This window comes from Carettochelys insculpta, chromosome 7, assembly GCF_033958435.1.
Source record: "Carettochelys insculpta isolate YL-2023 chromosome 7, ASM3395843v1, whole genome shotgun sequence".
Classification (NCBI taxonomy): domain Eukaryota; kingdom Metazoa; phylum Chordata; order Testudines; family Carettochelyidae; genus Carettochelys; species Carettochelys insculpta.
Window position 1 is genome coordinate 75,349,024 of NC_134143.1, and position 20,870 is coordinate 75,369,893.

Sequence of the window (20,870 nt, forward strand, 5' to 3'; positions counted from 1 at the left end):
GACTTACTCTTCCAGCTGATGTGAAGGCAAAAATAAATAGTGTTTCTAGCTAAATAAAGCGTAGAACCCGCTGCCAAGGGGTCAAATGCTGGTTGCATAAGCCTAGGTGTGCCAAACTGGGATCCCACGGTGGGACCAGGTCCCTCACAGGGGGTACAGATTGGACAAGCCCTTGCTAACTGTATCATGCATAAACAAGGATCTGCCATCAAAGCACAGTAAGTAGAAACAGCTGCTGTGGGAACTCCTGAAGAGGCATCAGATAAGCCTTTTGACTTCACACACATTATACATTCTGCGCCAGAAGCTGAACTGAAGACTCAGAATCCATGAGACAAATCTAGTTCATTTCAGACGATAACGGGTCTCTATGGAGCAGTGCTCCCTGGGCTGACAGGAACACAGGGCTGCTCAGTACCAGAGTTGCATCACCCAAGCTCTCAGATGAAGGGCCTGAGACCTGGAGGAAGCTTCTTGCCATGTTGCGACAGCTGGTTTGGGGACAAAGGGGGATGTCTGGAAATTCTCCTAACAGAAGATCCATGAACCACAGCTGCCTCCGCAAGCTGGGGCAAACAAAACTCCTCCTGGCATCACCTGGATGTGCTTTGCTCAGCACTTCCAGAATGGGGGGAAAGCAGGAGTGTCTGAACCGTGTCAGTGACCAGGATGTGGGCGTCATGCCTGTTAGAGCACGAGCTGGAAGCCAGGAGCAGGAGCCAGGCTAAGAGCCCAGCTGCTAGAGCCAAGGCTCAGAGCTGGGTCCCCTGGAGTGAGACAGGGCTGTGTCTGAGGCAGGCGCACGGCTGGGAAGAAGGTGGGTGCAGGAGCTAACCCTGCTGTGGGTGAATGCTTTGAGCAGCTGCCCAGCTGGTTTGCTGACTCCTTGCACCAATCTGGCCGTTCAGGCTGCCCATTACAGTTCAGCTGAGCTCGTAAGGCTGCTGGGACCCTGGCTGTGCTGCAGACCCCGATGCCTGACAAGACGCCCCTCTCCCCAGTACAGCAGGAATATCTCAGAGGGTTTGCCAGCCCCTTCCTGCTCCTGACCCAGAGGGATGACACGTCATTGCACCTGGCTGCAAACAGTCTACAACAGGCAAACCCCGGCTGGAGAAAGTCGTTGTACTGCCACTCGTTTACTGAATACTGTCCCTCCACAGACGCTCCACTCACGCCCTGCTCGCTGCAGGCCCTGTGCGTGCACTCTGGAGAATGCGCCAGGCTCGACGCTGGCTGCCTCAGCCCACAACAGACAAGAACGAGCACCTCCTTTCTTGCTGCTGTAGCACACAGCAGTCACGTTGTCAGTCGTTACCTGAGCAGCTTCCCCTTCATGTGAGGAAGAAAAGACCTAGGGGCTCTTAATTCCCACACTTTTGTGTGCAAGATTTTTATAAGAAAGAGCCAGCAGCCTGGAACTGGAAGACAACCAGGAAGAACTCCCCATCCGTTGCTGGGTGCATTGGAGGTGATTGTGATGGAAGGTGAAGGAGGACTGAACAAGACACCTTGGAGGACATCCAGTCTGTCTTTCCAACACACCAACAAATTCAGGACATCCAGAGGCAGGGCAGCAAACGTCTGAAGGCTTGTCTGGGTCTATAAAGCTGAGCTCTCCGGTGCCGCAGCTGCCTCACTCTGAACAAATGGAGTCAGGAGGTAGCTGTGTTAGTCTGAAGCTTCACAAAAACAGCGTCGCCAAAGCAGTTGCTGCCATAAGGCCCACAAGACCCAGAAAGAAAATCTTCCTGCAGGTTAAACATAGCTGGCTGTGCCAACTAGATTAATCCGTCTTTAGAAACCTTCCCCCTGGGAGCAAAGGCCATCTGCTCCGGCATCCGACACAGCACCTATGAAATTAATCTCTCATTAGTGCAGAGAGATGACTTTTTGACGCTCAGTAGCAGAACGAGCACCATAAACAGGACGACTGTGGAGCTGGTGTGATGTAGTAGATGTTTGCATAAAGAGCACTTCAGTGGCCAGTGGTCCAATGTGAATGAAGAGAACTACCCCACATTCTTATAGGTGCCAGAGCTACAGAGAGACCCTTTGTCAGGGTCCTTGGTGCTGTAGGGAGGCCAGATGGCAGGACCTTGTACTAGAAATGTTGCTGAGCCACCACCAAACGAAGATGCTCCTGATGGCTCCGTGCACCTGCAATAGGAACACACCTTTTAAACAGGGAGGTGTGAACCAATCCCTAACTGAAAGCAGGGGACTTGCTGAGCCACAATTAGAATCTGAAACTGGAACTTCCAGGTCGACTTGTCCAGTTGCCTTAGACCTAAACTCAGATGGAACCCTTCATCTTTCTTCTGCACCAGGAACTTCTTGAATAAGCTCCTGTGCCCCAGATATGTTTGCATCTCTTCAACAGCAGCTCCCAGAGACAAGTTTAGAACTTTTGCTAGAAGAGTGGTGACATTCCCTGCGAATGCGAGGAGGCTTGGGGGTTGGAAGTGGGGCTGGCATGGCACAGATCTCTTCTATGATTTCTAGATCCAGCCTGTCTGCCGTAAGAAGCTGCCAACTGTTGATGAAATGGGCTACTTGGGGAGCCTTGTTGGTCAGTCTGTGATTCTCAGTACTCCCCTCAGAACAGTGGTCTGGAGATCAAAGCAGGGAAAGAGGAGGCACCAGGCTGTTTTAGTTGGTTGTGCCTGGGAGACCTCTTTTGTGCTAGGTCTAGAACAAACACTAACCTTGATCATGCCAGCGGCCCTGCAGCACCTAACCATTTTATTTATTAGGTGATGAGCTTTCGTGGGCAAGACCCACTTCTTCAGAGCATGATAATGCTGCTGATGTTTCTGATTTGAGGAATAATAAAGAGACAACTGAGGGCAAAGCTGTTTCTGAAATCAGGTCACCTGGTGTTCACAGCAGCAAGGGTTGGCTTCAGTATCTGGGCTTTGTCTTAACTTTAAATGACAACTGGTTCAAGCCCTGCACCCCCAGGAATCTGCGAAAATTAAACACTGCCTCGGGTACCTCACAAAGCAGTACTTCTCCATGCACAAGCCCCTTAGCTTTTATTAGGAAGAAAGTGCAGCCTGGGGCTGGGAAAACCCTGCTACAATGGCCTGAAAGTACACAAGCAGTAAGCCAAACCACTGGCCCACAACACCCCTTAGGCAGTGTCCTTTGGCTCAGTTTCCCACCTGGTGGCATGGCCGTCCGACCGAGAAATGCCTCTTTCCTCTCCAGTACCACGCCCCCGGTCTGTTGTCCGAGGTGCCCGGAGTCCAGAGATGGGTGCAGGGGGGTTCACCTCCCACTCGTGAAGCACTGGGCACTGAGTGACTGCTGCATCTCTGCTCACTGCTGCTGCTGCTGCAGACTTTGCAGCCCCCACTTCCACTGCCTCCATTGCTGCCCACGCCTCACACCACTGCTGCCACCACGAGCTCAGTTCTGTGACCCCAGGCTCTGCTGCAAGCCCAGCTCCTCCAGAGCTCAGCCCTGCAGTCATTTCACTGGCAGCTGGGGAACCTCTGGGAGGCTGCCTCACCTTTCCACCCCAGCACTGTCACACCAGGGTAAGCCTCAGCCCTTAGACCAGCTCTGCAGCGATTTTGGCTTCTGAGCTGAGAACAAACCAGGGCTCCCAGCTGAACCCAGTCGGCCCTGTCTCCTAGCACTGGAGGGGAGGGTAAGTGGTCCCTTGGGCTCATCAAGGCTTCCGCAACACCAGCCTGACCAGCTGTTCCCATGGCCCGGGATCTGCTATCGCTCCCCCAGCCAAGACAGTCTAGGTACAATACCACTGCCACCCATGCGACAGTAACGCCTGCGGGTTACCTGGGCCGAGTAGGCGTGTTTATGCAAATAGGACTTGCTCCTGAGGTCCTTTCCCCCAGCTCACCACCAGATGTCAGGAGAGAGCTCCCTCAGACCCCGCGTAGGTGAGCGAGTGAGCGAGAGGGGTGTGTGTGTGTGTGTGTGTGTGTGTGTGTGTGTGATACAGAGAGAGAGAGAGAGAGAGAGAGAAAGAGCGAGCGCAAGAGGGGATGTATGGTCTCCTGTGTGTGTGTGTGTGTGTGTGTGAGTGAGAGAGAGAGAGGGGATGTATGGTCTCCTCTGTGTGTGTGTGTGTGTGTGTGTGAGCGAGAGAGAGAGGGGATGTATGGTCTCCTCTGTGTGTGTGTGTGTGTGTGTGTGTGTGAGAGCGAGAGAGAGAGGGGATGTATGGTCTCCTCTGTGTGTGTGTGTGTGTGTGTGTGTGTGTGTGTGTGTGTGCGTGTGTGTGTGTGTATGTGAGCGAGAGAGAGAGGGGATGTATGGTCTCCTCTGTGTGTGTGTGAGCGAGAGAGAGAGGGGATGTATGGTCTCCTCTGTGTGTGTGTGTGTGTGTGTGTGTGTGTGTGTGTGTGAGCGAGAGAGAGAGGGGATGTATGGTCTCCTGTGTGTGTGTGTGTGTGTGTGTGTGTGAGCGAGAGAGAGAGGGGATGTATGGTCTCTTCCTGACACAGATACATAGGGCGGCTGGACCCATGGCGGTGGGGGGGTGTTGCTGGGAGCCCCTGAACTACACTGTGACCCTGTCTATAATGGGAACCCGGCACCCCTAGTTCCAGCACGGATGGGGCAGCGAGTTGAGCTTCCTTCAATTTTCGTAGCAGTTCACCTGCCTTGAAGAGGACGCCAGCCCCGAACAGGAAGATCTGACATTTCAGTTCTGGTTTCCACAACCCGTGGAGACGAATGCAGCCAAACGTGTTGCCTTGCAGCAACGGCGTCGGCCAGCACTCTGCAGAGCAGCCTGAAGCATCAGACCAGCCCCTGAGAGCCTGGCTCTCCATGCTCTGTCCGTCCATGAAGCAGCATTTGCCAGCACCCTCCTGTCTCCCGGCAGACCCTGGACTAACACGGCTTCTCTTCCCATAGGTGGGGTTGGTGACTAGCTGCCCGCAGGCCAAGAGAAGAGGAAGGGTATGAGTCTTTTCTCTGGCAGCAGGGCTCCAATGGGCCAGACAGACTTAACTCTATGACTAGCAGCCTCTGGCACCTGGGAATTAGCTGCAGGGTGAGTAGGAGGCTGGTAGAAAATGCCCTAGCAGGCTGCAGAGCCCCTCCCTTATTGGAAAGGAAATCTGCTTCACGGACGCAGCTCGCACATGCCAAACGCCAGCTGGGAGCTTCCTCCATGGCCACAGGAGGTGGGCGTGATGGGGTGCCATGCAAAGGTGGAGACTGCAAACCATTTCCAGGAAGGGACAAAGCAGAAACAACCTCGTGTGTTGATCAGGTTAGAAACGAGAAGGAGTCGCTATCTCCTCGTCCTGCTCTTCTCTGTCCCAGGCACAGCTCTCTGGGCTGCTGATGGACCCAGGCGGGTGGAACAGATCTGAGGTTGTTCAGCCTCTAGATTTTTAATCAACAAAACATCATCTCCCCAGCTATCCGGGTACAGTTTAAGATCCCAGGGCTGCCAGTTGCCCCAGAGCTGGGACTGGGAACATGCTCGTAAGAGAAAAAGCAATGCCGGCCGAGGAAACCCAGGCTGAGGATATGTGAACCAGCATGAATAAGTCTCTCAATTCTTTCTCTGTGCACTGAAACTGGGGACCTGGCCCTGGGTCTGTGTGAACCTCACTAGAGACAGCCATGCAGCCAGAGGGACAAAGCTGTGAACGCTGAGAATGAGAGGCCGGAGCCCTCGGAGGAGCGCACATGGATCTGGAGGAAGACTGTCTCTTCTCCTGTCAGAGGAGGGGCAGCAGAACGAGGAAACCAAGGCAGCTTTCTCCCTCTGCCAGCTGCATCGCATGCGCCGACCCAGGGGCTGCACACCACACCACCACTGCAGAAAGCATCTTCAGAGCCGAGGGTGACCCCAGAACAGGTGGGGAGGGAGGAGCCGGCCCCACAAGTCAGGGAATACTCAGCTTTGCATCTCCGGTCTTCAGAGCTGGAGCCCAAACTGACTTAGGCCTCAGAGGCAGAATCTGACAGACCAGTCAGTCTAATGCACAGAATACGGCAATGCTGACGGGCCGTCTTCTTCCTTGTCCTCTGCCTGGGAACCCTGCACTTGGAGCAGACGGCCTAGTGCTGGGCTCTGCAGCAGGCGCTCTGCCTTCTTCCACCACGGTGCCTTTGGAGCCTGGACAGAAGGACCCGGAGCCAGCTCCAACGAAGATCTCGACAACTTGGACTGTTCAGACAGCTTGTGCTGGCGGGAGAAAGCCCTGGGGCTGCCAGGGTCTCACGACCTTGCTTCTGATGACCTTCTGGGAACTGAGCAGCTAACAGCATGAGTTTCCTGAAGGAGAAGCACCTGACTTGGTTGTGCCCCTCTGGGAAATCCCCGGAGGACGGCGTCCTTCCCCCAAGCACCTGAGGCACCTAACATGGTCCTGTGGCACCAGGAGGAGTCACACCTCTTCATGCCCTGTGTGTTCGGTTCTGCCGCTGCCCAGAACTGCATGTTGCTGGACATTCGACCGAGGCGAGGATGACGGCAAGCTCACAGAGACGCTCGATGGAGAAAACCTGCAGGTCTGAGTGGAGGGGAGAGGCTCACTCCTGATGCTCCTCTTGCACTCCCGCGTGACAGAGCCCTTTCCCCTCTCTGCGGCGAGCAGCAGTGACTGCTGGTGCCACGCGAGCGCAGCCCTCAGGCAGAGAATGAGGGCAGCGTGGGCACTAGCTAAGCTGGCCTCTGCGGGGGCAGAGGAGCAGAGCCTGGCGTGAGGTGAGGGGCGCTGAGGCATGAGGAAAGCCCCTGGCAGCAGGGGTGTCTGGAGGCCAGAGCCCAGCGAGAGAGCGGAGGGGTCCTGGCAGCTGAGCCGGGAGGTCTGGCTGTGAGAGCTGGCTGGGACAGAAGGGTGACAGGGTTAGTCTGTACTCCAGCCACACAAACCAGCAGAACTGCAGCGCTCTAAAGACTAACAAAGCTGCAGAAGTGGCTCTGTCCCACGAAAGCTCATCACCGAATAAGTCTTTTTGTTAGTCCCTAAAGCGCCACATTTCTGCCGCTTTGTTTTCTGGCACCGAAGAGTTCAGCTGCTGCGGAGGATGCCAGAGCGAAGTGTGAATTTCCATGCTGGAGCCTTAGGGATGCCTGAAGCCAGCCCCTGGCTGGGCACCATAAGCCCGAGACACCTGGCTGTTCTCCAGGGGCCCGGAAGAGGGTGTGCAGTGACCTCTGGCCACGAGGGAACCACCCTGGTACAAGCAGCACTGCCTGGCCTCAGGACCTGGGACCTGCTCCCGCCAAGGAGGGCAGTGGTGAGTGTTTGCGGGCAGAGCCTGGTGTGACAAGAGCAGGCTGGAGCCTTCCCCGGGAGCTTGAGAAGCCAGGAGGGACCAGCATTCCCGCGGGAGGCAGGGAGCAGGGGCTGGCCCCTTCACTCCTGGAATGGCGCCCGGCCGACTGAATGGGCCACCCCAGGAGAGCCGCAGGCGCTCGAAGCTGCTTTCCCACATCACTGCCAGGGAGCCTCCTCTGCGGTCTCTACGCGCCCTCCACCCACTGCCTGATGCTGCACTGCACACCGGCAGCACTGCCACGTCCGCGCACCGCCTCGCTAACACCAGTCATCCCCATGCGGCACGTGGAGCCCCCAGCCACAGCACTTCCCAATGGGCTCAACTTGCAGGAGTACTGCTTAGCACGTTCCTAAGCGCCTTCCGGCGTCAGACCCTGAGTCTCTTCTGCCCGGCAGCCCAGCACCAGACAATCTGCCTGGGATGACAGGACCCCACCCTGTGGCAGAACAGTCCCTCTGCAAGAGCACTGCAGGGCTGTGGGTTACGCTGTCTTCAAGGTGTGTGACCAGGCAACCCCCTGGCCGTTGGCAGCGTCTCACTTCCTCAGGAGCCCGTCTCAGGCCTGACTGCAGCCCCGGGATCTGCTGAGTGGGGAACAATTCACCTTCCATTTCCAAAGAGGACGTCGAGCTCATTTTGCGCTGCCCGGGAAGCAGCTCTCATTTAGTGCTCTGTGTGAGGTAAGCAGCTCGCCCTGAGTCTCCCGCAGGACCTCTCCCCAGGGGTGTGCAAATGGTGCATTTCCACACATCCGTGCAAACACCACCACAAGTGCAGCCAGGCCCATCGGAAAGATGTCCCCTGCGGAGGTGACGTCACAGTCCCCAGGCTGACCAAGCCCGTTGTGCAGAAGGGGCACTGCCCTTAGCTCGCCTGAGGAGGTTGCACCAACACTGCAGCCTGGAGGAGAGTTGAAATAAAAGTGCACCAGGCAGGGAGTTAGAAGGGCAGATTCCCGCCGCAGGGCCAAGCAGGCCCGGGCTGTTATTTCCTTCCGGTGGGGCTCAGGCCCTCTTCCCGCCCCATCCCCGGACTCTCCTGTGCCATGTTGTGCTGGGCAGCGAGACCTGCGTAAGAGGCAGAGCTGTGCGGCTGAGCTGAGAGATGAGCGTTTTCACTTCTCAGCGCCCCGAGTCAGGGACCAGCGATGACTGGCGCCACCGTGCCCATTGCACCAGTGACTCTCAGCGTGGCGGTAGCAGGCAATTGTCTATTCGATACTCTGCGGCCTGGCAGGTGAGAGGCAAGGGCTGTTACCACCACCAGCTGTTCCCATCCACCCACCGCCTCAGAAGACCTACAGAGGGGCAGAGCAGCTCTGCTGTGAAAGGGTCAGTTCAGCCCAGCATCCGCACACAGTGCTCTCCACTGACAGGCCTGGCTCGGCTGGGCATGGAGAGGCGACGAGAGCCCAGCCCAAGCGCCTGGCCAGCTGACGAGCAGCTGGGCCCCTGCCTGGTGAGTGATCCGCAGTCGAGGCCGCGCTTCTCTCAGCAGCTGTCGAGGCACCCAAAGGTTGCATGTGGAAAAGCCTTTGTCATGCAGCTTGCGAGGGGATTGTGTTTCACACCCTGGCGGCCCAGCACAGGTACACTCAGCAGCTTTCATCTCGCTGATCGCTCCCACGGGAAAATAGCAGCCGCTCCACCTCCCGCCACGTCGCAGCCTGCTCTCCTTGGGCTCCTCAGGTCTGCGGCTCTCAGGGCCTTTCACAACTTCCCTGCCCTTCTCACTGGGCTCCTTTACGCCGCAGGGAAAGGGCCGTACGACGCACGCCCCCGAACCCGGCCTGCACCGCAGCACAGGCGCACGGGAAATGAATTCATTCCCAACGCGTGGGTGAGGGGAAAAACAACTGCTCGGGGGGGAGGGGGGCTCACTTACTTAACGACACAAATGACCCTTAAAATGGCAATAAAAGCCAGGTTACAGCCCTCTGATGCCTGTCACAGCCCAGGCTTAGCCCCTGCCCTTGGGGCGCCTAACCTCACACCACCTTCCCCTCTGCAGAGAGCACCCCAAGGCAGTGAGCCAGCTGGCAAGCGGCCACGTGCACATTGCTGCTAGGCCTGCAGCAGAACCATCTTACCTTGCACCTGGAGAGGCCCTGGAGTCACCGGGGGATGGGGGTGCTGAGGCTTGGCCCGGGGAAAGCCATCAAACGATTGCCCCAGGAGCTGGCTGTATTTCAGGCAGGACTCAAGTATGAATGAGTCTGAGGCCTGACTCCCCTTGGCCAGGAAGGTGGGATCAGTCTGGTTCCACAGGGGCACGTGGGCGGCACCTCCTGGAGCCAGGGCACATGCAGCTCCGTGGGAGCTGAGGCTGCATGGATGGCTCAGGACTGCACTCCCCTCCAGCTCAGTGATTCACCCTGTGGCACCAGCCACAGAATAATCTAAACCTCCAGTGTCTTCTCCTGAGGCCTGGCGATGGGAGATCAGAGTCGCACCAGTCAACAGCTGATCAGCTGGGAGACAACTACAAAAGACAGTTCATGGAGGCCCTGACCCCTCACTGACTCTCCCTGAGATCTCAGCACAATGTAAAATCCACAGGTTTTTATTGGCAGGATTTAGTTATCAAATGCATAGCTCTCTGAAGCGGCTGCCCTTATGATTCCCAGATCTCCACTTCACATTCCAAGTGGCTGCTGGCAGCGTCTGTCCGATTGGTACCTTGGACCAGCCTTGTAAATTCCTTTCCACGGAGATACAGACCACCTCTCGGCACTGCCAAGTTCTCCACTTACAAGGTGCAGAATTTATGGCACTGAAGGAAGATGAAAAGGAAGCCTGCCACTTTTAAAGCAGCCGTACAGACGCTTGCTTTATGAGCACTCGGCGTGCTTGGAACCCCAGCTGCCCGAGTCCATTGCCAGAGCTGCAGAGAAGAGGGTTTGCCCTGGACTGGAGAGAACAGCTGTGCTGGGTGAAACTCTGAACGTCTTTTGCCTTCATTTCTGTAAATCTAAACCCAGGCCGTGATTCCAGCCCCGGCTCCTTGGGCCCCCTGGAGAGCTGGTCACGCCTCCCTTTGGGTCTGTGGTGCTACAGCACTGCTCCCTTCCTCTCTGAACCCTGGGGCCTCCTTTGCTGTGCCCTCATGCTGCCTGCTCCAGTGGACAGGGCCCCTCTGGGCTCTCTGGGTGTACTCCTCTGTCTGCTAGGCTGCCCCGATCGGCCCGCAGCATTAGCCCCTCTCGCTGTCAGCCCTCTGGGTTCCACCGAGTCTCTCATTTTGGAGAGTTTCAGCTCCAGAGGTAGAGCTGCCCCATCTGCTTTCAACATGTTGTATCTGACATTAACTAATGTCTCCTATTAGCACTGAAAGGAACCGATCTGGAAAAATTCATTTTCAAGTGGAGTTCAAACAGGCCACAAGGAGAAGTGGATTCTCAACTGCACACGGGATTGTTTTTGTGGTGAAGCCAAACGTCTGTGAAACGGGTCAAGGGCACAGACGACAGGAACGTCTCTCTCTGATTTACTAGCTGGTAACAGGAAAGGGAAGGGAAAATCCACTCCACTTCAAAGGGCCGAGGAGGTAAATCACAGAGCGAGCGAGTGAGCGAGAGAGCGAGCGAGAGAGAGAGCGTGCACACGCGAGCGCGCGTGTGTGTGTGTGACAGGCAGGAGGAGCAGGAGCCTTCTCACACACCTACCGGCAACGGATTGAAGTTCTGGTCCACGAGGTGATTGTGTCCGTGATCAAAGAAGGAGTGTCGCATCACCACCTCGATGCCCTGGCTGGCCAACATGCCCAAGGCGTTCAGCCACCTGGGAAGAGGAGAGCTTGTCAGGAAGGGGTGGGAGGAGCATGCCTGCTGGGCGGCTGGCCCAGGACCCTCCCAGGCATGTGTCTGCCCCCAGCTCCAGCAAGGCTGGAGAGGAAGGTGCTAGTGTCTCAGTTCTGGGATCGCTAAGGCACAAGCCATGCCCAGCACTTCACTGTGCCGAGGAAAAGAACGGCTCTTGCACATTTCGTACCACCTGGATCCCTATGGCCTCTGCCCCCCAGCACTGCTGCCCCATGCCCAAACAGGCACCTCCTGCATCCCACACCTTCCTCCCTCTGCATGCCTCATTTCTGCTTGTCCTCAACTCTGTCGGCAGAGCTGATGGGCACTCCCCATGGCGCCTGCACACCCCTGCATCCTCGCACACAGCCTGGGCAGCATATCCACACACGGCTGTCTGTCCTGGCACATTTCCTCCCCTCAGCGCCACAGGCTGCGGGATGCACTCGTGCCCCCGCTAATGACTTCAGCCACCGCTTACAACAGGACCTGGAGAGAGCCCACACGCTGTCTCCCAGGCCAACCCGCAAACCCTGGGAACCACAGGCCTACCAGGCTCTGCATTCAGAAGAGATCACAGCCTCCCGTCTGGTTCCTGAAGGGCAGGGGCACAGAGCCGGGGAAGAGGGCGCGGGCAGGTCTCTCTCTGGCTTTGACAAGCCATCAAATCTGAGGAATGGACCAGGGTCACCTCCCCCTCCCTGCAGAACCGGCCTTAGAACCAGCAGCTTTGCTCACCTCTGGCTCTGAAATTCCCCAAGAATCAGAGGGTTCTGACTAGCCTCACAGTGTGACTCCTGGGGATGGTAGGTCCCTGTCTGGGAGTTCCCCTCTCCCTTTCTCCATCTCACAGGCACCTGCGCGCGCAGCTGGGGGCTGGGCCAGAGTCGTACCGCCCCTGCACTGCTGCTAGCCCTGCAGGGACCAGAGCGCAGAGCCTGGCCTGCACACAACTGTGCTGAGTGATGCGATGCCAACGGCCTCCCAGCTGCAGACAGCCGCGTGCACTCACCGTGCTGCCACTGTGGGTGTGGGTCCCACGCCCTACCCCCTGCCCCACTCACAGGAATCCAGCAGCGTAGGAATCCGAGAGGTTGTTCGTGCCCCCGGCCGAGGTGGCACCGATGCCTTCAAGCCAGATCTTTTTCCCAGGCGCATAGGTATTCACCACCTGTTCACAACACAGAGAGCAGGAGAGTCAGCCCGTCCCTCTGCCCAGAAGTGCTGGGGCAAGTCATACCACTGCCAGGGCCCTGGCACGAGCCTGGGAACACCCGGCCAGCCTGAGACATTAGAGCAGCCACCTGCCCTGAGCCGGAATGGGGAGCATGCGCCAGGCTGAGCCGGGGGTGCCAGCAGGCAGGCTGACAAGGCAGAGGGTGACAGCACGCACAGGAACGGAGGCTGGCCGATTCGCCTGCTCCAAAGCGGCGAGGGCCAGCAGTGCAGGAACAGTCAGGCAAAGCACATCCTCCTCCTGGTCCCACCAGGGCAGCTCAGCAGCACAAGCTGTCAGAAACTCTCCCCCCAGGGGAGAGACATCAGGGGATTTCCCTGCCTCTGGGGGCCTCTGCTAAGTCTCCCCCCACAGGGAACTCTGTCCAACAGGCTTGGAAGCCTGGTGCAGATGGAACATCCCTCCCCTGCCAATGGGCGTGTGATGGGGTTCAGGGGTCCCCCTGCACTGCACCCCGTCCGCTGGCAGGAGTGACTCTCACTCAGCAGGTACAACAGGAGGTTTATTAGGCAACAGATGCCCAGTTTCTCACAGAAGCGACAGCACAGCAGCCAGAGACAGTCCTTCCAACCCGTCCTGGGGAGAGGAGCCCGAGGGGTGCCCCTCTGGGGTGTAGCTTCCCCCTCCTCAGGCTGGCTGCCTTCCAGCTCCTCTTCCCCTAGCCTCCAACTGCCGTCCCCTGATTCAAAACCCCGCTCGGCTCCTCCCTCCTCTTTGTTCAGGGCAGAGGTGTTACCTGCCAGTTGTAGCCCCAGGGTCATCCTTAGCCACTGGGAACTGCTCTGCTTGTCTCTCACATCCAGCCTAAGTCTCGCATTTGCACTCCCCCCACTCCATCACAGGGCGCGACCCCACCGAGGCTGCACTCGGGCCCCGTGTTCCTCCGTAGTGCTCCTGAGGCTCTCAGGTTCCCCTCCTAAGAGGCTGGCAGGTGGGACCAACCTCAACTACCTGCCAGTCCCTGTGCCACCAGGGCCTGAAGGGCAAGACTCCCGGCTGTGGGGCTGGCGGGTGGGGCCTGGCACCCCCATGCACGCCCGCGTCTCAAAGAGCGCAGCTGCCGTGAGGCCGGCGTGACACGGAGCCAGCAAGGGTTAGAAGTAGCTGGCTATGGGATCTGCAGGACAGCCCCCAGAACACGCTAGGGAGCGTGTATGACATTGCTCCTGTGTGTGTGCACAGAGCCTTTAACCAGAGCCACCCTTTCCTGTCAGTAAATCTGGGATCGGTCCCTAGGAATCGGCTGTAAATGCATATCCGGGCACTCGCGGAGACACACCCTGACCTGGCACATAAGGTGCTGCATCTTTGGGTGGGCAGAACTTTACAGACGGTGAGGAAGATTTTAAATGGCCTGCACCACACTTGACTTGGCTGCCTGCGGGGCGGGGCGGGGCAGTGCCAGGCTGCCTTGCATGAAGGCGCCTGTACTTTGGCTTGCTGGTGAGCAGTAAGGTACTGTACAAGCTGCTTTATCACTGGTTTGGGAGACTGTCTGCCCTATTGTTTGGGGTTTGCCCTGACTGGGCAGTCTCCATGCGCCCCGCCTGGTGACTGCGGGCAGAGCAAGCAGCTGTTCTTACTTCCTCCACTCCCTGGGCACATGGATCCAAAAACTGAACAGATGGATCCACTATTCTTGGAAGACTTGGAAGCTAATCACATTTCTCAGTGCCAAGACATTTCTGTGACCCAGTCACTCTTCTAGGGGTTGGGCTGCTTCTCTAGAGCCTTCAAAAACCAAAGCCCTCCATTGGCTGCAGGACTTGCAAGGCGTCTTCTAACCCCAGGGGCTACGCGCCAGCTGATGGGGGCTCTGCTCACTGCGGGGATGGCTTGCTGACATAGGGCATTTGCCCCTTGGCTCACCACCATCCCATCTGTCTGCCGACTTCATTGCTGTGGAACTGTCCACAATTTCCTCCTCTGGAATCTTCCTCTGTTGCTGACCTGCTCGCGGGATGGCCTGATGGAAAAGCTGCCAGAAGTGCAGGACCATCCTTCGTTTTATGGAGAAGTGTTATTCCGCTGGAGCCCCTGAGCCTGAGGGCAGCCGGGGAGGGATGAATTTTAGAGATGTGACTTTACAATCTTCAGCAACTTGCTAATGAAATATTTTAAAGCAAATTTTAAACTAAGCTCCTGCAGACAAACAGTAAATTAAGAAAGGTGGCCCTGTTAGTCTGTATTCTATCAAAACAAAACAGCATCATGTAGCACTTTAAAGACTAATACATTTATTATTTAATTTAATTTAATGTTTTAATTTTATTTAATTTTAATTTTAATTTTATTTATTAATTTAATTAGCCGATGAGCTTTTGTGGGAAGTGGGTCTGTCCCACGAAAGCTCACCACCTAATAAATAGTAACAGAGAGGAAGCCGTGCTAGTCTATACACTATCAAAACAAAAAGCAGTCAAGTAGCACTTTAAAGACTAGCAAAATAGTTTATTAGGTGAGCTTTCGTGGGACAGACCCACTTGAAGTGGGTCTGTCCCACGAAAGCTCACCTAATAAACTATTTTGCTAGTCTTTAAAGTGCTACTGGACTGCTGGTTTGTTTTGACAGTAAATTCAGAAACGGACAGTAGCTACTTGGGGTTGGCCACTGCCTGTTAGATGGCTCCATCACCACCTCAACGGCTCTTTTATGGGGTTCGTGTTCTGCTAACAGCCCGGGCGGGTTTAGTCACTTGTCAGTTAACTAGATCCTCTGGGAAGGAAGCAGAGCCACAGAACTGGGATCGGAAGAGGCAGTGGGTAGAGGTCAAGATCAGGTGTGTCCCAAGCTCTTGGGTGTCCTATGCAGCTTCGTATTCTGTGTCTGGGTAAGGATGGCTCTGCCCAGGTGGGAGGCTGAGGCCTCGGCTTAGCCAGAGTGTAGAGGCCTGAGTCCTACAACGGTGGCTCTTGAGCCCTTTCAAGAACACGACACATCACTCCTCTGGGAACTAAACAGGTACGTGCTCTACTGGAGCTGGCTCCAGCGCAGAGCGCCAAACACCTCTCTCCCAGCCTCTGCCCAGCTCCTGTATCCATCCAATGAGGCTGTGCTGCTGGCAAAGAAGGGCCAGCAACTCACCTGCCTTCGCAGCAGAAGGAAGGAACCATCCTTGATTCGTGAAGAAGTTTATCTTGAACGCCTGCCACCTTGTCCCACTGTACGTAATTCCCTTTGGCCGACATTGCTCAATCACTGGAAATCCCCACTGGCCGGGAGGCTAAGGGACAAATCTTTCTCCCACGGAGCTTCACTGGTTTGGTTCCTTCTCCTGGAGCAGCCCTTGAAAGCTGCTTGGCTTGTCAGTTAAGAGCCGTGCTTACCAATGTGGATGGTGCTGGGTGAGTATAAAAATGCTGATACTGCAAGGGAGGAACTTGCTATGTGCAATCTGCTCATTCAGATGTTGCCCAAATAAAGGTGCTGTTGCCCATAACTCCTGAGCTGGTTCCCGGGCACCTTCTTCAGAAGGCAGAGCTCCCTGGTTGTCCATGGAAGGCTGGAGGACGTCAAACAGTTTGTGACTTTTCCTGCACACGTGCCGGAGGATTTTCTGTCCCTGCCATCTTCTTAGAGAAGTTCTTGGGAAACCTGAAAGTCGCCTGCTGCGGAAGACAATACGGCCTCGCAGGAAGAGGCAAAATTCTTGCAGAAGAAAGTCTGTTGTGGGTGTTGCTCTTCTTCCTCAAACAGCGGCTGCTGCTCTGTGAGCAAGATTCCTGGGGAGTGCAGGATGGCTGCAGGCCGTCTGTTGTAGGGCAACTGCCCCCAGGGGCAGAGCTAGAAGAAAACTGTTGACTCAAACTGTGTCAGGGAGGTCAAGGAGGCCAGCTCTGGTATCCCTGGGGATAAAGCACAGAATTCCAGGGTGCTCTCACCCATGGAGGTGACTTATCTGAGCAGCTCCTAATGGGGAATCCTGAGAAGGGTGCTTTCTGGGCTGCTGCCGTTGCTTAGCTGGGATGGGTGTGAGCTGCCTACTGGCCTTACCTGAAGCAGAAGCTGCGGAAAAGCCCTGACCTGGAGGGGCTGCTGCTCAAGGTACAATCACTCGAGCAGAGTAGCAGGCTCCCCTGTGCCAGGGCCAGAGACTTGAAGGCAATTTTTGTGACTGGTATTTTTTCACACTGTGGCACTGAAAAGCTTGGGGAAACTGAGGCAGGAGAGGCTTGTGGGATAGGTGACTCCGGCTCAGGAGGAATCCTGGTTTCCTCCTATGACATAAGGGCACCTCCGGTGACACCAGCTCCGCCAATGCAGCTGTGGAAGTCGGAGTCTTCGAAGTTGCTTCTTTTGGCAGTAAGTCTGTGGCACTCAGCATTCTGAGGTGTGCTGGGTGCACGGCAGTGCCCAGGCGGACAGAGCCACGGAGGCGGCGTTGGAGGCTGCCTGCGGCTGTGCTGGGGGAGCTCCAAGCTCTGCTGGCAGTGGAAGGGTCGGTGCTGCTGAAACTGATCTGGGCCCAAGCGTACGGAGTGCCTCAGTGCTCCCAGCCACCCCTCTGCTGCTTGTGGCTCTGGCCTTCCACCCCACAGCACAGACACAGCCCTCCTCTCGCCCGCGGGCAGCCGATGCTCTGGCCACTTCGGTGAGACCTTGCCACTACCAGAGGCCTTCGCAAACCCCTGAGGGTGGAATGCTGATGGCACCAGAGCACCGGCCGCTTGGCCGCACCGGGCCGGGTGCTGCGCACGTGGCTCTTTCCAGGAGCAAAGTCTTCAGCCCAGATGACCTGAATGCAGGCGTGTTTGAGGGGCACCAGAGAGGCTGGCTGTGTCTGCCTCCAGGAGCAATCTCCCACATGTGGGCCATGGAAGCACCACATGCGCCCCACTAAATCTGGAGAGAGCTAAGTCACAGGGCTGGGCAGAACGACCGGCTCTCGTGAGCTCGTTCGCCCTGCGATGGACCAGCCTCTCTCCGGAGCGCCGAGCCATGGCAGAAGGAGGGACACTCCTGAGGCCCCGCGGTGCCAGCAGGGTCAGAGGGAAGGGGCCGGTGGCTGGGGTTAGCACCCACCATGCGCTGGGGGCAGGGGAGTGCGTACCAGGGCATTCGACTGGACACAGCCGAGAGGCAGGTCCCAGCTTGCCCGCAGGGAGGTGAGCACACCATGAGCGGCTCCACAGGCACAGTCTCAAAGAGGGGCAGGGCAGAGCAGAGCATGCAGAGGCCCTGGCCAGGCCCCCCTCCGACTGAGCACACCCGCTGAATGCTGGCCGAGGGAGGCAGCTGCATGACCGATGCCTTGGCACAGGCGGTTCTCTGCCTGGCACTGCAGGGCCCAGCTGTCCCCGGCCGGAGCCAGTCACAGCTGCCTGACGGAGCCCCACGCCTGGCCTGGGCAGAGAGTGAGGCCTGGCCCAGCGCCCCCTTTGCAGCCGAGGCCTGGCTGGGGGCAGCAGCTGTGCCTGCCTTTCGCCCTGGCGAATCCCCTGCAGGCACACCGGGGAGAGGCGGGGGAGGCTGGCACAGGACGACTTGAACGAGGTGGGCGAGCTCATTGCCATTAACAAACACCCGCTCCTCTACCCTCCCACCCCATGGCCCACCGGCCTACCCCACCCCCGTGCCACCTTGCTCCCCCCATGCACTTGCCCTCCCCAGCCATGGCCCACCTGCCCACCCCAGCTCTGTGCCCCCCCGTCCCCTACAGGGCGCGAGGTGGTGCAGTGCGCATTTCTGATGGCCAGCACCCTCCTGTGCCGAGCACGCAGCCACCTCTCCAGCCCCAGCTCTGCCTGGCAGCACAGTGCTCACTGGCCGGTTGAACCGGGAGCATTCGTGGGCATGGGCCTGCGCCAGTGCAGGCAGATGGCGCGCACTGGCTGGCCTCAGGAACACAGTCCGAACGCCTGCTCGGAGCCGCTCCCCGCGCAGCCGGTGAGAGTCAGTGGCCCTGACGGCAGGCCCAGAAGTGCTGGCTCCCTGCCTGCAGTTATCTAAGCCCAGCACCTTCCTGAGAAGAAAGGAAGCAATAAAACAGGCGAGAGTAGCAGCCCAGCTGTGCTAATCAGCAGGCAGGATGCACAGCCTCCCAGTGAAGCTGCAGGCCATTAGCGCCCAGCTCTGCGTGGTCCCAGCTGGAATTCCCACGCGGTCCCTCCGCAGCCCCGGCAGCCCCTCCATCCCTGCCAGCATCCCCAGGCGCCAGCCGCTCCCCATCCCGCTGCACAGAGGAGGTGCTGGGCAGTGGCATTGCAGCCGCCCTGGGCTGAGTTGCTGGGAGGAACCCCGGCCCCGCTCACCGAGCACGGCGGCTGAGATGAGGAGCACAGCCGGGTGCAGGAGCCAGCGCTGCAGCCCCTCCCCTCTGGTAGCGGACATGCCAGCAGCAGGCACCCCCCTCGTCACAGTGGCAGAGGAGCTGGGGCCAGTCCGGCCCTTAGAGCTCACCTCACCAGCCTGCTTGCTGCACAGATGGAGGAGTTGTGTCTGCCCCAGGCCAGCCCCCAGGGGCTCGCTGCCCACGCTCTCCAGGCTGGGCCTGTCTCCCGCCCCTGAAAATGCCGCCGTCTCTCAGCCCTGCAGGGAAGTGGGGAGAGCCCCCCGCTCCCAGCACCACCTTTCACCCCCTGCCCGCGCCCAGCCCCGCGGCCCGCTGTGCTCTCTGGGCCTGTTCCCTGCCTCTTGCTGCCACAGCAGGGCCATTTCCTGCCTCCCGCTTTGCTGCACGGACCCTCCAGTTCCTTTCCCGTGGCCTCCTCCTCCCTGCGTCTCGCCCAACAGGAGCTGGTGAGGAGTGTGCGACGGCCCAGACGGACAACGCCTCCGCCAGTCCGTGAGCAAGGGTGAGGTTCTCCCACCTGGGCCGTGCGAAGGGGATGGCAGCTGAGCGTGCAGCTCACACCTGCAGCCGGCCAGCTCCCCTGCTCAGGGCCTGGCTGCTGCTAGCCCAGGCCCGGCTGCCTGCCTCCCAGCATGCCCAGGGCTAGGGCTGACACTGGTGCTAGCCAGTCAGAGCTGTAGCGAGTTGGGGCTTACAGCACACGGCTGCCAGGAAGCAGAACACAACCGGCTGCTCCTGACGGTGGCTCGTGCTAGAACTCTGCCAGCGGGAGCCGTGGGAATCGCTGCCTTGCTCCCAGCCCCCAGCCCGGCCCGTGGGACCAAGCCCGGCACGTTCCCACGGCTCAGAGAGCGCTCGGTCCCTTGTCTGGCCCGATCTGCTTGCAGCAGCTGCCCACTCGCCGTTCCTCAGGTGCCCAAGGCTGCGTGCTGCTCAGGGTGGTCCCGAGCCCAGCTCAGAACGCTAGAACCCCCCGGCTCCAATCGCGCCGCCCCCACCCCCCGCACGGGGCTGCTGACCCCTCACCGGAACTCAGAGGGATTTCTGGCTGGCCTGTCTCCATACCGGAAGCAATGGAGCTGCTGAAGAGAAATCAGGACCCTGAGGCCGGCAGTCCCCAGGGCCAATGGAGAGAGGCAGCACTCTGGGTCATCACGCCGGAGAGACAGGCCCACAGGGGAGCCAAGAGCCTGGGGCCTGTCTGGGGCGTGAGCTGTGGCTGCGTGAGCCAGAGGAGCAGAGTTCAGGGGAGAGCAGCCGCGGGCAGAGCCAGGCTGGAGGCAGAGCAGTGCCCTGAGCCCCAGGAGGGGAGCTGGGGCAGGGCATTGGGAGCGAGGGAGCTGCAAGGCCAGAGCCGGGGAGCAGACGCCAGCTATGCCTCATGGAAGCTCACACGAAGCGCAGTGAGTGCTGTGGAGAAGGGGCCTGGAAGAGGGTCAGGCCCAGGGAGATGGCGCCAGAAAAGAGACCTGGCAGGCTGGAGATCGGGGGGGAGGGGGGTGTCACAACCTTGACAGAGGGGCAATGCTGGGGAGCAGGGTCCTGGGATGCAGAGCCTGAGGGTGTGCAGCCGCCCCCAGGGCAAGTTGGGGGCACGATGTTGCTGCAGCGTGGCCAGGGCCTGGGACATGCGAGGGGCAGACTGAACTTTCCCGATGGCCCAGAGGCGGCTGAGTGCCAGCTCCATGCCCCTGGGTGGCTCCCTGCTTCCTTTAGCCTCTTCCTTTTTTCCAGATCTGTCCAACAGATGCGGTGTAAGAAATCCCATGTGGCTTGGCCACAATGCAGGGACCAGTGGGCTGGGGCACAACTGCTGTGGAGACAGCACCCAAGGTGGGGACACCCCAGATTGTCCCAAGTGAGCCCAAAAAGACCAGGGTTCAGCCACACAGGGGAGCGGAAGGGGGGCAGGCGGCCCTTGGTAAGGGAAGTGGGAGCAGGGACTCAGGTCCTTGTGCCAGCTGATCACACCAGGGCAGGGTGTAAGGCGGGAACCTTCCCCACAAGAGTGTCACCCCCAGCTCACACCGTGGGATCTGCTCAACACAATATCTACCTCCTTCCTTCAGGCATCCTGAGACCTGGCCAGTCAGCAGCCTTGGCCTCTGCCACCCCTCCCTTCGCCGGCTGCACAGCCCCAGGAGCCCTCTCCCTGCAGGGTCTAGGTTCCCCTCTGCCCTGCCCAGCCCAGCCTGTTGCACACGCTGCCCTGTGGAGTTCCCCACAGTGCGTAACTTCCTGTGCCCAGCTGCTCACACCT

At 58.4% G+C, this 20,870-nt stretch overlaps 1 protein-coding gene across 5 annotated transcripts in view; it reads right to left on the minus strand.

The window, feature by feature from the left end:
* Nucleotides 1–20,870, minus strand: part of HPSE2 (heparanase 2 (inactive)) — a 225,299-nt gene that overhangs the window by 17,149 nt on the left and 187,280 nt on the right. For 3 of the 5 annotated variants that reach the window (XM_074999988.1, XM_074999987.1, XM_074999992.1), the window contains 2 exons: nt 12,145–12,251; nt 10,942–11,060 (listed from right to left, as the gene is read on the minus strand). In XM_074999988.1, the coding sequence (XP_074856089.1) occupies nt 10,942–11,060; nt 12,145–12,251 (226 nt within the window). The remainder of the gene's footprint in view (nt 1–10,941; nt 11,061–12,144; nt 12,252–20,870) is intronic. The other 2 variants (XM_074999991.1, XM_074999989.1) reach the window with 1 other exon arrangement.